Source organism: Amblyomma maculatum, chromosome 9 (assembly GCF_055883805.1).
Source record: "Amblyomma maculatum isolate TAMU_Amacu chromosome 9, ASM5588380v1, whole genome shotgun sequence".
Lineage (NCBI taxonomy): Eukaryota > Metazoa > Arthropoda > Arachnida > Ixodida > Ixodidae > Amblyomma > Amblyomma maculatum.
In genome coordinates this window covers 88,549,092-88,564,053 of record NC_139352.1, presented here as the reverse complement: position 1 = coordinate 88,564,053, position 14,962 = coordinate 88,549,092, and the positions used below count along the sequence as shown (strand labels likewise).

Here is a 14,962-nt window from a genome sequence, read left to right as displayed (position 1 = left end):
AGCGCCGTGGTTATGATACCTTTGAAAGTGACATCCCTCCAAAGTCATATTATCAACGCCGGTTTACTCCAAGCCCACCTCGAAGATCATCCCCACCTCCAGAATCCTCGTCTGAGCCTCGTGGAACCCATGCATCCCGACGTCGGTCCCTATCCCCATACCGCCGCTCAGTTTCCCCTCTCCGACCCGCAACAACTATTCCTGTCCGCCATCCGGAAAACTAAGCGTTGCAGTTTCCGGAGGTCAAACTGCACTCTGCGAACTTACCAAAATTCCTCCAGATCGCCCGTATAATGTGATTTCTGTTTTCGCTGAAGGATTACCGGTCGAAGCATTGATTGATACAGGAGCTGCAATTTCTGTCATTAACGTTCATTTGTGCTACCGTTTGCGAAAAGTGACGACACCATATGATGGGCCTGAACTCCGTGGAGCCAATGACGTCCCTTTGCGCCCTTTAGCAAAGTGCACCGTACGAATTGTTATTGACGGCATCCGCCATCATGTGCAGTTTGCTGTGCCCTCACCATGTGCGCATCTGATGATTTTAGGATGGGATTTTTTGTCAACCGCTTCGGCGTTAATTTCTTGTGGCGACCGTGTTATCCATATGACAGACAGCGATTTTTCATCCGAAGTTTCTGAACGACATCATCCCCTAGTTGCCGCCGCTGATACTGTTTTGCCTCCTCAGTGCGAAAAACTGCTTACCGTTGTTTCTGACCACATCGCTGACGGGGACGTACTCATCGCACCATCTTATCGTCATCTTGAACGCGGTATCGCCTTCCCGTCTAGTCTTGTGAGGTTCTGCAACGGCTTAGCGACAGTAGCGGCCACTAACACTTCACGTGAATCACTCGTGCTCCGAAAAGGAACTTCTCTCCCCTGCAAAGTGGATGTTCAACCTTTGTCCTTGATAGTGCTCACCGCCCCTCAGCCTCAGCACCGTGTTTCGACAGACGTCTCTCTTTCCGTTCTCACAAAGACTATTAATCCTAACCTCACGCCGAACCAGCGCCAAGCACTGCTGACATTGCTTCGACAACACCAAGCCATTTTTGATGCCACTTCCCCACCACTGGGATGGACTAGTGTTGCGCACCATCGCATCATTACTAAAGGTAACTCTATCGTTCGCCGACGGCCTTATCGGGTTTCCCTCTCTGAACGAAAGGTAATTGAAGAAAATGTAAATGACATGCTCCATCGCAATATTATTCGTCCCTCGACAAGTCCATGGTCCTCACCAGTAGTGCTAGTTAAAAAAAAGGACGGCTCGGTACGCTTTTGCGTTGATTACCGCGCACTCAACAAAATTACCCGCAAAGATGTATACCCAATGCCAAGAATTGATGACGCCCTTGACTCTCTCCAAGGCGCCGAATATTTTCCGACTTTGGACCTCCGCTCAGGTTATTGGCAAATACCTATGCACGAGGACGATAAAGAAAAAACCGCTTTCGCAACTCCCGATGGCCTTTACGAATTTAATGTTATGCCTTTCGGACTTTGTAACGCACCAGCGACATTTGAAAGGATGATCGATACTGTGCTTCGTGGCCTAAAATGGAGACCCTTTTTATGTTACTTGGATGACATTGTCATCTTTTCGTCAACTTTTAACGACCATCTCACGCGCCTGAATGAGGTCCTCACGTGTCTCGCTTCAGCGGGCCTTCAGCTCAACACCAAGAAGTGCCACTTTGCACAGAGGGAAATTAAAATATTGGGACATCTAGTCAGCCATGACGGCATTCGTCCAGACCCTGAAAAAATCATCGCGGTCTTGAAATTTGCTCGTCCACAACGGACTACAGAATTGCGCAGTTTTCTCGGCCTGGCGTCTTATTTCCGGCGTTTTATAAAGCATTTTGCAAGTATTGCTGCTCCACTTCATCAACTACTTAAGCACGCAGCCCCTTCGTGTGGACTGAACAGTGCGAGCTGCTTTTAATAACCTGAAGCATGCCTTCACATCAGACCCTGTTCTTGGCCACTTCAGTGACAGCGCTCCAACCATCCTGCACACTGATGCCAGTGGTATCGGTCTTGGCGCTGTACTTCTGCAGCGCGATGCAACTTCGCGCGAGAAAGTGATTGCCTTTGCCAGTCGGACTATGACTCCAGCTGAGAAAAACTACACTATTACCGAACAGGAGTGCCTTGCCGTCGTCTGGGCTGTCCAAAAGTTTCGCCCTTACCTATACGGTCGGCACTTCACAGTTGTGACCGATCACCATGCTCTTTGCTGGTTGTCTTCGCTCAAAAATTTGACAGGCCGACTTGGCCGTTGGATTCTACGCCTGCAAGAATACAATTTTGACGTCATTTATAAATCGGGTCGCCAACACCAAGACGCCGACGCTCTTTCTCGCTGTCCACTTTCGGACTCGGCTTGCTGTTTTTCTTCCCATTGCATTTCCACCTATGACCACAGCCGACCATCTCTTTCCCCGACGTATATCACAACAGTTTCATTTGACGACTCAGAGAACAAACACGCTCTCCGCTCACAGCAATTAGCCGATACCTACTGCCGTCCCATCATTGACCGCCTTATTGGCGCTTCGGACCCACCCAATGCTCGGCTTCGCCGACAACTTCGCAATTTCAAGCTCGAAGATGGCATCCTACTCCGCTTCGTGTATTGCCCTGATGGAACTCGCTGGATACCAGTCGTGCCGCGTGTGCTTCGTCAACGTATACTGGCGGCTCTCCACGATGACGCTACTGCAGGTCACCTTGGTGCTGACAAAACCTACGACCGCGTGAAAAAACCATTCTTTTGGCCTGGCCTATCTTCCAGCGTTGCCAAATACGTCGCATCCTGCCCTCTATGCCAACGTCGCAAACGGCCGACTTCTTCACCCGCTGGCCTTCTACAACCCGTTCCCTGTCCCGCCACGCCATTCGACGTAGTCGGCATCGACTTATATGGTCCCCTACCTCTCTCCGATGGGGGTAACCATTGCATTATAACAGCTGTCGACCACCTTACACGCTACGCTGAGACAGCACCTGTACGACCGGTTCCGCTCAAGAAGTAGCAAATTTCTTTTTGCGATCAATTGTATTGCGTCGTGGCGCTCCTCGGGTGCTCCTAAGTGACCGCGGGACGGCCTTCTTATCGGCAGTCGTTGCCGAAGTTCTTCACGCGCCATCCACCCTTCATAAGACAACCTCAAGCTACCATCCCCAGACTAACGGGCTGACTGAGCGATTTCACCGCACCTTATCGGATATGATCTCCATGTACATCACACCGGATCATCGAAATTGGGACACTATTCTACCATTCGTCACCTTCGCCTATAACACAGCAGTACAGCGGACTACCGGTTATTCTACATTTTTCCTCGTTTATGGCCGTCCTCCCACTACAATTCTCGACGCCTCCTTCTTCTCTACGCCCGACTACTCCACATCAGTACCTACCCAGTTCTTATCTCGTGTGGCTAGATGCCGTCATCTTGCCCGCCTCAACACAGCAGCGTGCCAGGAAGACCGCAAGAGTCGCTACGATTCTACGCATCGCGTGGTCTCTTATCGTCCCGGTGACGAAGTACTGCTGTATACACCACTGCGCACCCCTGGCCTTAGTGACAAATTCCACCACCGCTACCTTGGTCCCTACGAGATTATCAGCCAAACTTCTACAGTTAACTACAAAGTCACGCCTGTTGATCCGCCATCCGATCGACGCCACCATGGAACTGAAATTGTTCATGTGTCTCGCTTGAAACCGTTTGGGCGCCGCGGTACATCGGTTAATTAGGAGCGACCAGGCTGGCCGCTTCCGACTCCCCGGGCAGGTTGTGTGAGCCTTCTGTGGACCTTATTTCATTTGTACATGCCATGATCTTCTTCTTTCATTTGTACATACCATCATCATCGTCCCGCGGCGCCGGCTCCGGCGCGCGCCTGGGTTCGTGATCAGATTAAAAACGCTAGACAAGGCTTCGCTGTCCTTGCCGTCACGACCTTGCCGTCTCGACCTAGCCTTCTTTTACAATATATATATAGTGGCTGCACAGGAATTATAGTTCTGCATTAAGAAAGTAACAAAATTCCCTTAATGAAAGCTGTACGGCAAGAAGACACGACCTCCCCGTACTATTCACAGCTTGCTTAGAGAAAAGTATTCAGAGACTTGGAATGGGAGCACTTAGGTATAAGGGTATATGGAGAATACCTCAGTAATCTGCAATTTGCTGATGACATGCCTTGCTAAGCAACTCGGGGGATTAACTGCAAATAATGATTGATGACCTAGACAGGAAAAGTAGAAAGGTAGGCTTGAAAATCAATATGCAGAATGCTAAGGTAATGTTCAACAGCCTCGGCAAGGAGCATCAGTTTACATTATGTGTGCGATGCACTGGAAGTAGTACGCGAATATGTCTACTGAGGACAGGTAGTAACCGCAGATCCGGAACATAAAAGGAAATAACAAGAAGAATAAGATTAGGATGAAGCGCATTTGGCAAGCGCTCGCAGATTGACTAGAACATTACGGGTATCGCTCAAGAGGAGAGTATACAACAGTTGCATCTTACCTGTACTCACCTATGGGGCTGAAACGTGGAGGCTAACCAAGAGGGTTCTGCTTAAGTTGAGGACAACGCAGAGGGCTAAGGAACGAAAAATGGTAGGGGTAACATTAAGAGATAGGAAGCGTGCAGATTTGGTCAGAGAAATAACTCAAGTTACTGACATTTTAGTGGAAATCAAGAAGATGAAATGGGCATGGGCAAGACATGTAGTGCGAAGAGAGGACAACCGATGGTCGCTCAGGGTAACAAACTGGATTCCAAGGGAAGGAAAGCGTAGCAGAGGGCGGCAGAAATTTAGGTGGGCGGATGAGGTCAAGAAGTTCGCATGGGTGACGTGGATGCAGCTAGCACAGAACCGGGTTAATTGGAGAAATATGAGAGAGGCCTTCGCCCTGAAGCGGGTATAGTCAGGCTGCTGATGATGATGATGAGTTGTATAATATGTTTGTTATGATGCTTAGTGCGCTGGCGTGTCTGGCATGGTCATTCTGGTTAAGGTTCATCGATCGGCCCGGCTTTTGTTCAGATGTAGAAATACTCTGCTCGGTATCAGTTCCAACAATGACGGGCCCGTCCGGTTTCTTGTTAATTCATACAGGCTGAGCCGAATTAAAACCGCGCGGAGCTCTCATACAGCAGACTGAATTATGTGGAAAATTATGATGTTTGTAACTCTTGTTTGAAACCACAATCTGAATTTTGGAATTACCGATATTGTAATTACTAACCCCTTGCTGTTGCCATGTATTGGGGCCCGAGCGCCGTCAAGTGAATAAACGTTCACTTTTTGTCTCGGGCACCTCATTTCTTCCTGAAATGAAAATAAACTTCAAACTTCAAATTTCTGTATGGACCGCGGCCCTTGTTTCAGAAACAAAAAACGACGCCAGGCTGGAAAATGCATGCAGAGCTCTAAAATAACACGACTACATTTAGAAAAAAACAAAAAATAAAATACACACATCGTGATTCGAACTTCGGTCCTCACGGCCAACAAGCACACACTCTAACCACTGCACCACGGTTTTTTTTCTTTATTGCATGGATTGATACAAATACATCAGTAAAAGATCGTGGTTGCCATTCCCCTTGGCTGACAACCGTGTCTAATGGACTTTCGTTACAAGTTCGCCCATCAGGCTCAAGACCTCCTCCGCAGCGTCTTGCTGCTTCAAAATTTCTTTTAGTTTATACACTTGTTCAACAAAATAATCACATACAGATCGTGCATCGACATCACAGTGTCTATAAGCCATCCTACCCCTCCAAATACTGTGAAGGCCGAATAGCATGATGAGGTCATACTGAAAATCATCATTAACAGTTGTCAAGTACCGAATTCCACGTGGCGTCAATGGAAGGTCTTTTTTAACTGTCCTTTGTAACACATCCTAGTAAAACACCGCATCCCAACAATCCAGGAACACGTGCTCAACTGTTTCAGGTTTCCTACATAGTAGACAGTTTGAGCCCCAAGGCACAAAAAGGCCCTTTTCTTCCATCCATATTTTGACTGGAAGGGTTCCTGTATGCAATTTAAAAAAGAATGTATTTACGCCCAGTGCTAGAGTCATGTTTTTAACTCGCTTGAACACGTCTTTCCCTGGGCCTTCACAGTATAAGGTTCTGTACAATGGAGCTGGGAACAATTGTGAAATAACATCCTTGTACAGTGCAGCGGTGCAGTGGTTAGTGGTCGGTACCACCTAACCACTGCACCACGGTGGGATACGGCTGAGGTAGTTATATTTCTATTTATGCAGTCGACATTGCTCTTTCGTACTTTGTGTATTTTTGTAGGTGTAGAATTTGTAATCGTAATTGACCGATCGCCCTTTACTCAAGCTGAATCTTCTTCCTGGCTATCACGAAGGGTTATTCGTGTCCCGCATCTTTACATTGCATCGCTGTCTTGCAGAAGTACCTCAGAATGTCGTAAATTACTAGTGCTGATGTGTTTTGTCATCGTCTTCCAACGCATGTAAAGTTTGCATCATGCAGCGATATGCGGTGCACTAACGCTTGTAATACTGCTTATTTTAGCTTCACCTGCTGCCAGCAGAGCAGCGAAGTCTATGAATTTACTTCCGAACAAGTGTTTTGCTTACGCTAACACGCGAGAAAGCGACTCCCCATGTCCGGCCAACCTGTGCATATTTCAATGGTTAGCGATGTGTTTCATTTATTCTCGAGCGTACTTTTATCCTCGCTAACAAAACGCTACGTTCTTGCTTGCACTTTCGCGTTCAAGGTGGCAGATATTTAGTCGCAGATATGAAGATGCACCGCAAGATCGTACAAGCTGCAGCGACTGTTGCACACGCAAAATCAAAGCGATGCGCGTATGCACTTGCTAGCGCACACATCCACGGCTGCATATCTTTTAAGTATTTGTGAAATAACGTGTACTCCACATATACAGAAAATTTTTGTAATGGATAATTTGTACGGTTTCATGCTTATTTAGGGCGCCGGCATGTTCCGATGTGGTCAATCTGGTCGAGCTTCACGATCCGCCCGAATTGTGTTGAGAAGTGGAAATACTCTGTCCTGTATCAGTTCCATTTATTCCGGGTTTGTCCGGTTTCAGTTAAACCGGACATGGCCTGTCCTATATATGAGTTCAATACAGTCTGGTCCACCCTGTTTCATAATTATACCGGCTGGGATGTCCTGTATGAGTCGCATACCAGAAATGGTCTGTCATGTATTAACTCCACACTGGGCAGGACGTCCGGTTTGAGATTCATACGGGACATGACCTGTCCGGTGTAAACTTGCTTAATCGTCATGCAGGACTGGTGACACCGGTATGAAATTTATGGGGTTAATACAGGACCGGTACAAACCCGTTTAATGCGATACGGGATTTTTCACTAAGGAATGCATAGAGATTGCGCGAAAACAGGCAAGAGGGCTGGTATGTTTGGTTTGTTTTTTGAATTCAATGTCCCAAATCGACTCAGGCTATGAGAGATGCCGTAGTGGAGGACTCCGCAAATTTTGACCACCTGGGTTCATTAACGTGCACCGACCTCGCACAGCACACGGGCGCCTTGCGTCTAGCTTTTCAGCTCCACCCAAAAGCGGCCTACGAGGCCGGGATTCGATCCCGCGTCCTTGGGCGGAGTAGTCGAGCGCCCTAACCACTACGCCACCCCGGCGGGGCGAAAAAAGGCAAGAGGGCTGGTGAGCAGTTTCCTGGACATAGTGAATGCTTATGACAGCGTCCCTGACGAACAAATGCTACAACGTCTTGACGCATTTGGAATTCCCAAAATCTGCACAAAGAGGCACCGACGTCTCTATTTCAACAACACAGTGCTAGCCGCCCTCAAAGACATCCGTTCAAGCGAAGTTGTAGTAGGTAGGGACCTGAAACAGGACTCTTCCCTCTCATCGTTGTTATATACGTTATACACGGCGAGTGTTGAGCGACAGCTCCTGGTATCAGGTGCTGACTTCGTAGTGGAGCTGATGAGCGAAGGCATCAAGGAGCAGCGAGTGAACACCGGCTGTCCAAACGAGGTGCCACTGTCTTTACTCAGCCACGGCTCACCCGCTCTTTTAAAAGAGCGGCTCCGAAGATCCGACTCGCTCCTGAGCGACCCTTCTCTGCGACCGCTGCCATCCAGGGATCTAGCCTGGTAGGGGAGCCTCCGCCACCTTCGAGTGGGCTGCTTGTGCACCGCAGCCTGCCTCCAAAAATGGTTTGGGGTCCTCTGCGGAATGCGGCCACTGCCTCCATGCCGAGGAAATAATCGGCCACCTCCTCGATGAGTGCCAAGCTTTTAACGCCCAGTGTCTCCGCCTTCGGCCAGCCTATCGCAACTTGGGTCTCGCTTCTCGAAGCTCGGAACACCTCGTCTTTATCCTTGGCCACAAGTCTTCACAGGTGTCCTAGGCCCTCCTTGGCTTCCTTCAAGATACGCCCTTGGATACCTTACTGTAGGATTTCAGCATTTCTGCGACTTCACCTGTGTATACCTTCTTTTGTATAAATTTCTTCTGCCTTTTCTCATTCTTCCTTCTATCTACATGCTGGCAGTGGTGGGGACAGTGAAACAAACGTCAGTCATGGGCTCATGTCCTTTCCTCTTCGTTCAAACTTTCACACGAACACACACATTCATTCTTTAGGTAAATTATAGATGAGGCAGTGGGAAGCCCAAACGTTTACAGCGACCGACACCAACTGCGACTGCGTAAGCGGCGTCGATGCATCCCAAAGTTGTTGGGTGATAAAAGGCGAGTCGACCAAACTGAGGAGCCCAGATCTGAGATAATCGCTGCCTAGGTACTAACTAAATGGGCAACAAACGGAAGATAAACAAGCTGCAACGCAAGAGAGCTTTACTTCGAGTAACCGTGCGTACAAGCAAGTCTAGCAGTAGCTAATCACAGATATATTTCTCTTAACGATTAACAGATTCAACCTTAGGAGCCATGTTGAAAATATGCGTCAAATAACGACTCCTGATAAAAGAAATATCCCGCTGTTAGGTTTTACACGGTAATCACAAAACAAAAGGTATTAGCTAGACAAAGTAGGCAGAAATCAGGTGTGAAAATATTTTTTTTTTACTTAAGGTAAGGGTGTCAGAAACTGCTCTTGTCGACACTTGCCAGGCGCCAGCAACGGATGCACAGGCACAGGGGCCTTTTACTGCAGCATCTGACCTCAGTCAGAGCTTGACACCAAAATTGATTAGGCCGGCCTGCCTGTGTAGAGTTCACGTGTGTCTGTGCGTAGGTGAATCAGATGGAATTCCAAAGATGCGGAGAATATGCAAAACTTTTAATTATTAGAAGGGAGAATAAAAGTAAGCAATAAATGAACAAGAGTAAGATGTAAAGCGTAGGCAAACCGAAAACGTGACAAAGATTGCTGACACAAAAAGTCAATCAATTAGGCAAATAAACAAAGAGTACAATGTATGATGATAGCAAGATTGGACAAGAAAAAAATATATATACGGATAGTCAGAGAGGTGAAAAATGGCCGTCGGCTGGGCGCTGGCTTGAAGGCGTCAGACTCGATGGCAGAAGGCCACGTGCCCGCGCTTGTACTTCGCCCCTTAGCGCGCCAGAGGCGTACCACACATCCGCTTCCACTGCGTGCCTCAGAACGACTGTGTCTGGTATGCTGCCGTTATTCAGCGGTACGGCGCTTTTGATCGGGCCGCACGTGGACTCCCCACATGCACAGAGCGGCGGTAAATGACCGACAGCGGAGGAGACTCTTATCCCTGCAAACCTCCTTCCGACTTCGTCATATATCAGGCGCGAATTTCTTGCGGTGAACACACGGGCATGTGCAGCACACGGCTCCGAAATAAGGTTGTTTAATCGTAGTTTAACTAAACGATATGCTTCAAAGAAACACAACCGCAAAATTAAGCGGAAGAATAATCATCTGGCCACGCAACTTGAAAACCATGGAGCGCAACTGTTCAAGCAGAATTGGACACAAATATGTGAAGGGCTAAAAGGCACGGCACCCACTTCAGCACCTTCTCGACCCTACCTAGAGCAAGACATGCACAAGAAACATAATAGCTAGACTAACACATCACCACAGACGTGACACAGATGCCCTTCTAGCTACTCTAAAGCACATGCACACCACCCCGGGACAACCGCAATCCTTAACCAGCCAAAGGACGAGACACAGGAAAGAAGAGGACAGGACAAGGATGTCTCGTCCTTTGGCTGGTTAAGTGTGAACCCTTACCAACGTGCCCAGTCGTCAACCTTGTTGAGCCGCAATCCCTTCCCCCTATACAGGAGGACCAAATAATGTATTAGATGGTGCAATAACGACATCAGAAATACGGGTAGCACTTCACAAGCTCAAGAACACAACGCCAGGCGAAGACCAAGTTTCAAATGCGGCGCTAAGAATTCTATATGATAAATCATTGCAGTAACTGAACTTCTATAACAAACAATGGGAAGAAGCGACACTCCCAGCAGAATGGACACACGGGAAAGTAATTCTAATACCAAAACACAACGAGCCAATTTCCCGGCGAATATGCGTCCAATATCACTAACCTCCAACTTAGGAAAACTATTTGAACAGGTTATACTAGCTCGGCTAACTACATACATGGATGCCACGGAACAAACTCCACACTCCATGGTCGGTTTCAGGCCCCTTCTATCTACGCAGGACGCTATGCTACAGCTAACGTCCACAGTGCTTGATCAACATATACCAACGCATACTAAGGTGATCTTTGCTATATATCTCATGAAAGCCTTTGATAATGTACAACACACAGCAATCCTACAGGCACTCACGAACATTCAAGCTGGTCCTACGGTCTACAACTACATAAGAGCCTTCCTCCTGCACAGAACAGCCATGCTTCACATCGACAATCTGCACACCTCACCGCACAAACTTGCCAATGTGGGCACGAAGCAAGGCTCCGTTCTTTCCCCCTTTCTGTTCAACATCACCCTTATCCCCTTAACCACAGAACAACAAAAAATTCCTCACCTCGGTCACACCGTATGCGCCAATGACATAATACGCTGGACAACCTACAGATCGGACGGCGAAATCGAAGAGACGCTACAAACGGCCGCAGATATGATAACTAAGCTCACAGCAACAATCGGACTAGAGTGCTCGCCAGAAAAATTGGAATTACTAGTCATACCCCGTAAAGGACGAACCTACTAAAGCCCCATAGAAATCTTAATTCAGGGAAGACAGGTATACCACAGGTTCATACCATCCGCATTCTAGGACTATACCTGCAACAGGTTGGGAAAAAAAACAGACACCATTAAGCGGCTCAAAAAGACCGTTGAAAACACCACGCAGTTGATCAGAAGGGTGGCAGGACGCGCACATGGGCTCCGAGAGGCGGACACACTTCGCCTAGTGGACGCCTATGCTCTCAGCCGAATTCTTCATGCTACACCATGCCTCAAACTATCATGCAGTGAGGTCCAGCAAATAGACTCCTTAATTCGGCAAGCAACAAAGGCTGCACTATAATTGCCGAAGAGCACAAGCAACGAGAGACTCGGTGTCCATAACACAATACATGAACTTCGAGAGGCCCAATTACAGGCACAATACCTCAGACTGGCAGCTAAATCTACCGGACGACGCATACTCAGTACGCTAGGCATCACTATTCCCGCAAACAATGCATCCTTAAGAACACTCCCTACCCACATATACACTTCAATCTATGCTAAATCATTACCACGGAGCATGCACCCCCATCATGACCAAGGTCCCAGGAAGGCGCGCGCGGCAGCGCTCCACAAATGGTACGGGAATGAGCCCGAAGCAGTTTGGGTGGATGCCGCCTGCGATGAGAACGGGCCACTGCGGTTGTCCGCAACCCCCCCATTTCTCCCCTAACTTTCGAGCTTCCATCAGGCACCATCCCTGAGGAAGCCGAGGAGACCGCTATGGCTATTGCTCTGGCATACACAGATGCCAGTTATGTACTTAACGATTCTAAACTGCCATTCTAAATTATGCTAGGAGCCAGGTTCATACTCCGGCGCACCACCTGCTGCACATTCCCACCCCCACCTCCCTCGACGGGTTGAGCTCATCTGGATGCCTGCTCACTCGGAAAATCCCGGCAACGAGACCGTCGACTCCTTACCCCGAGGGTCTAAAAACCGGGCACAGGCGGACCTCGTGGGGGATTTCTCGAAGGAGCGCATGCACTCCTTTGCTGAGTTCACTGCAAACTCCCGCGCTGTGCGCCTCATCTATCCTTCACCCCACCCATCCCTCAATACCAGGGAACAGTCAATCTGGCGTCGCCTGCTGACACGAATGCTGCCGACATCAGCTCTACTGTCAAATTTTAAGCCAATATTCCCCTCTGTGCTCTCACCCCAAAGCCACCCTTACCCACATTCTTTTATCTGGCCCGGCATCTCCTCCCTTGGCCGGGCCGGTGCCTCTCCGAACTTGGGAGGACTAGGAGACCTCACTGCGATCAGCGGATCCGGCCAGAAAGAAAGAAGATCGTCATCAGTCGGGCCGCATACGTCATATACCAACATCACATGAACGTTTAGATCGCGAAGTGGGGTCGTGCGGAGACCCTGGAGGCCTATGTGCCTCAAATTGTTCGTGAAATAAAGTTTTTTCTCCTCATCCTCCTCCTCCACAATTGCTGCTGCTGATGGCGCCATGATTATTCTTTTTTTTTTGGAGGCAAGTGAGCCTAATAAATATTTAATTTAAACACAACAACCAGCCTTTCGGGTTTCTGCTTTTTGACGTTGTCCCCTCCACTTGACTATAAGCTATAACCCACAAAACTGCATCTGATACAGTGCATTGCCTTCACTTCATCTGTGCTGCAGTTTTGTTTTCACACCGTTATTCCACTGTGCTCGTGCCACAGTTCTGACATAACTGAACCTGAAGCTGTTAAACGTGGACGCGAGCAACAGCCCATGTAGTCCATAGATGCAAGTTGACCCTATTGACATTCTGCACACACTAACTGTAAGCTGTCAAAATGCATGTTTCAAGTGAAGTACTGTTACGAGATTACATTCATGATATAGCATATGATAATGCTTTCTTGGTTGCAACATAAAAGCCCTGTTCAGCCACGCCGAGGTAAGAATCACCGCCTAGGGTTTGGTCAAGTAAAGCGATGTTGTATTCCGTCGCACAGAGAGATCTTCACTCCAAAAACAATGAGGATGGCAAGGGGGGTCGCTTTCAGAGTCCTTGTCACTCCATACATGATGGCAAGCACCCAGTCAAGGAAAAGTAACGCTCTCTTATCAGGATTCTCGAAGCATAGCCTGAAGCCTTCCACAGAGGCTGTGCGCAGCGAAACCCCGCGTGTTGTGGGCATTGCAGGCGATAGCAAGGGCATTTTGAAAACGCCTACAAGCGTCCGAGCTGAGCGCCGCATCCGCGCAACTCTCGGGCAGGAACGTGGCGTACAGCAGCTTGGCCAGTAGTTGGTGCAAGTGATCTGGTAGCAAGTACCGCTTTTCGGGCACCAGGTCTAGGCGGATTGGCAGCGTGGTGTAAGGCAACCGGGCCACCACGATGTGGCAGTAGTCACCAAGCGCCTGAGCCTGGTTCGACAGCAGCGCTGCGTATGTGGTGTGGTACAGCTCGTCTATGTCGCTCTCACTCACCGCGCCCAGGTCCTGCGAAGAATAAAAGTGTCACTGCTTCTAAAGCGTGCATCTTACAGCCGCTGATAATTATGCTTTAATCAGGGGATTGCGCCATGGCAAGGAACGGTGATCATGTATGTTTCCTAAACGCATGTTACGTACCTTGCGCTTGTGTGTAAGGTAGCTTATATGCACATGCAACGTGTTACACTCAATATAGGCTATGCATTTAACGTCGCGGTAATAGAAACTGCTGGCCTGCAGCAACCCGTTTAATCCCAAGGTATGGGGTGCTTCAGTGAAGTCCACTTATAAAGATACCACATATAACGATAGGTTCGTTTCGGAGTGTCAACAATTTCAATGACGCTATGAGAAAAAAAACATATATAACTATTTGTCCATGACAGCATATTAGATTTCTCTGCCGGTTTTCTCAACTTGGAAATGACAAAGACCAAGCGTAAGGGTGTGTCGCTGGAACCTAAGCTGTAAAATATGAGTCTCGTCATGGCTTCAGAGTGAGTGAAAGTGAGTGCCCCCGTTAAAAAGCATGGACTCACGCAATCGACAATATTGAAGATTTTGGAAATAGGGAGCGCTGCGATCATAATGGCCATTTACCGCCATGCTGACCAACGCAAAATAGATCGGAAGCATTTATGCACTGAGAATGGTGAGGCAGAGACCAATGGTTTCTCACTATCCAAGACCAGAACGTGCGCATCAGTGGGCCAATACTGTTCGCTAAGGGGAAGCTTGCTTATCTTCCATTAAAGGATAATTTAAAGACTGATGAAGGCTAGATTCAGCAATTTATTGACCAGCACAGAATCGTCTACAAAAACATGGTGAGAGAAGCGGCCTTGTTAGATGTGAAGGAGAAAGAAGAGTGGCTGCCAATGAACATGCCTTCCGTGTTGGATCACTACGAGCAAAACGACATGTACCTAGGATGAAATAGCCCAAGTTTGCTGCTGCCCAAAACACACGCACTTAAGGGCGATCCGTGCTTTGGCGGGAAGCACTCCAAAGTGAGGGCTACGTGTTGTTGTGCGCCAACGTGAATGGCAGTCACCGCCTTAAGCCATTCGGTAAAGCGAGATCTAAAAAGCCGGCATGCTTCACTCGGTCAGCTATCCCAGTAATAAAAAGGCCAGGATGACTCGCGATCTTTTCGCGGAATGGCTACGGGAATTTGACGATGTCGTTAAGAGCAAGGATGGAACGTTCTGCTAGTCGACAACTGTGCAGAGCTCACGCTGTTA

At 48.3% G+C, this 14,962-nt stretch overlaps 1 protein-coding gene across 2 annotated transcripts in view; it reads right to left on the bottom strand.

Annotated features, from left to right (window-relative positions):
- Window positions 1-5,575: 5,575 nt before the first annotated feature.
- The window catches only part of LOC146179716 (uncharacterized), a 79,012-nt gene continuing 69,625 nt past the window's right edge, over window positions 5,576-14,962 (bottom strand). For both annotated transcript variants that reach the window (XM_084579323.1, XM_084579322.1), the window contains exon 11: window positions 5,576-13,724. In XM_084579323.1, coding sequence (XP_084435449.1) covers window positions 13,347-13,724 — 378 coding nt within the window. In that variant the 3' untranslated portion in view covers window positions 5,576-13,346. The remainder of the gene's footprint in view (window positions 13,725-14,962) is intronic.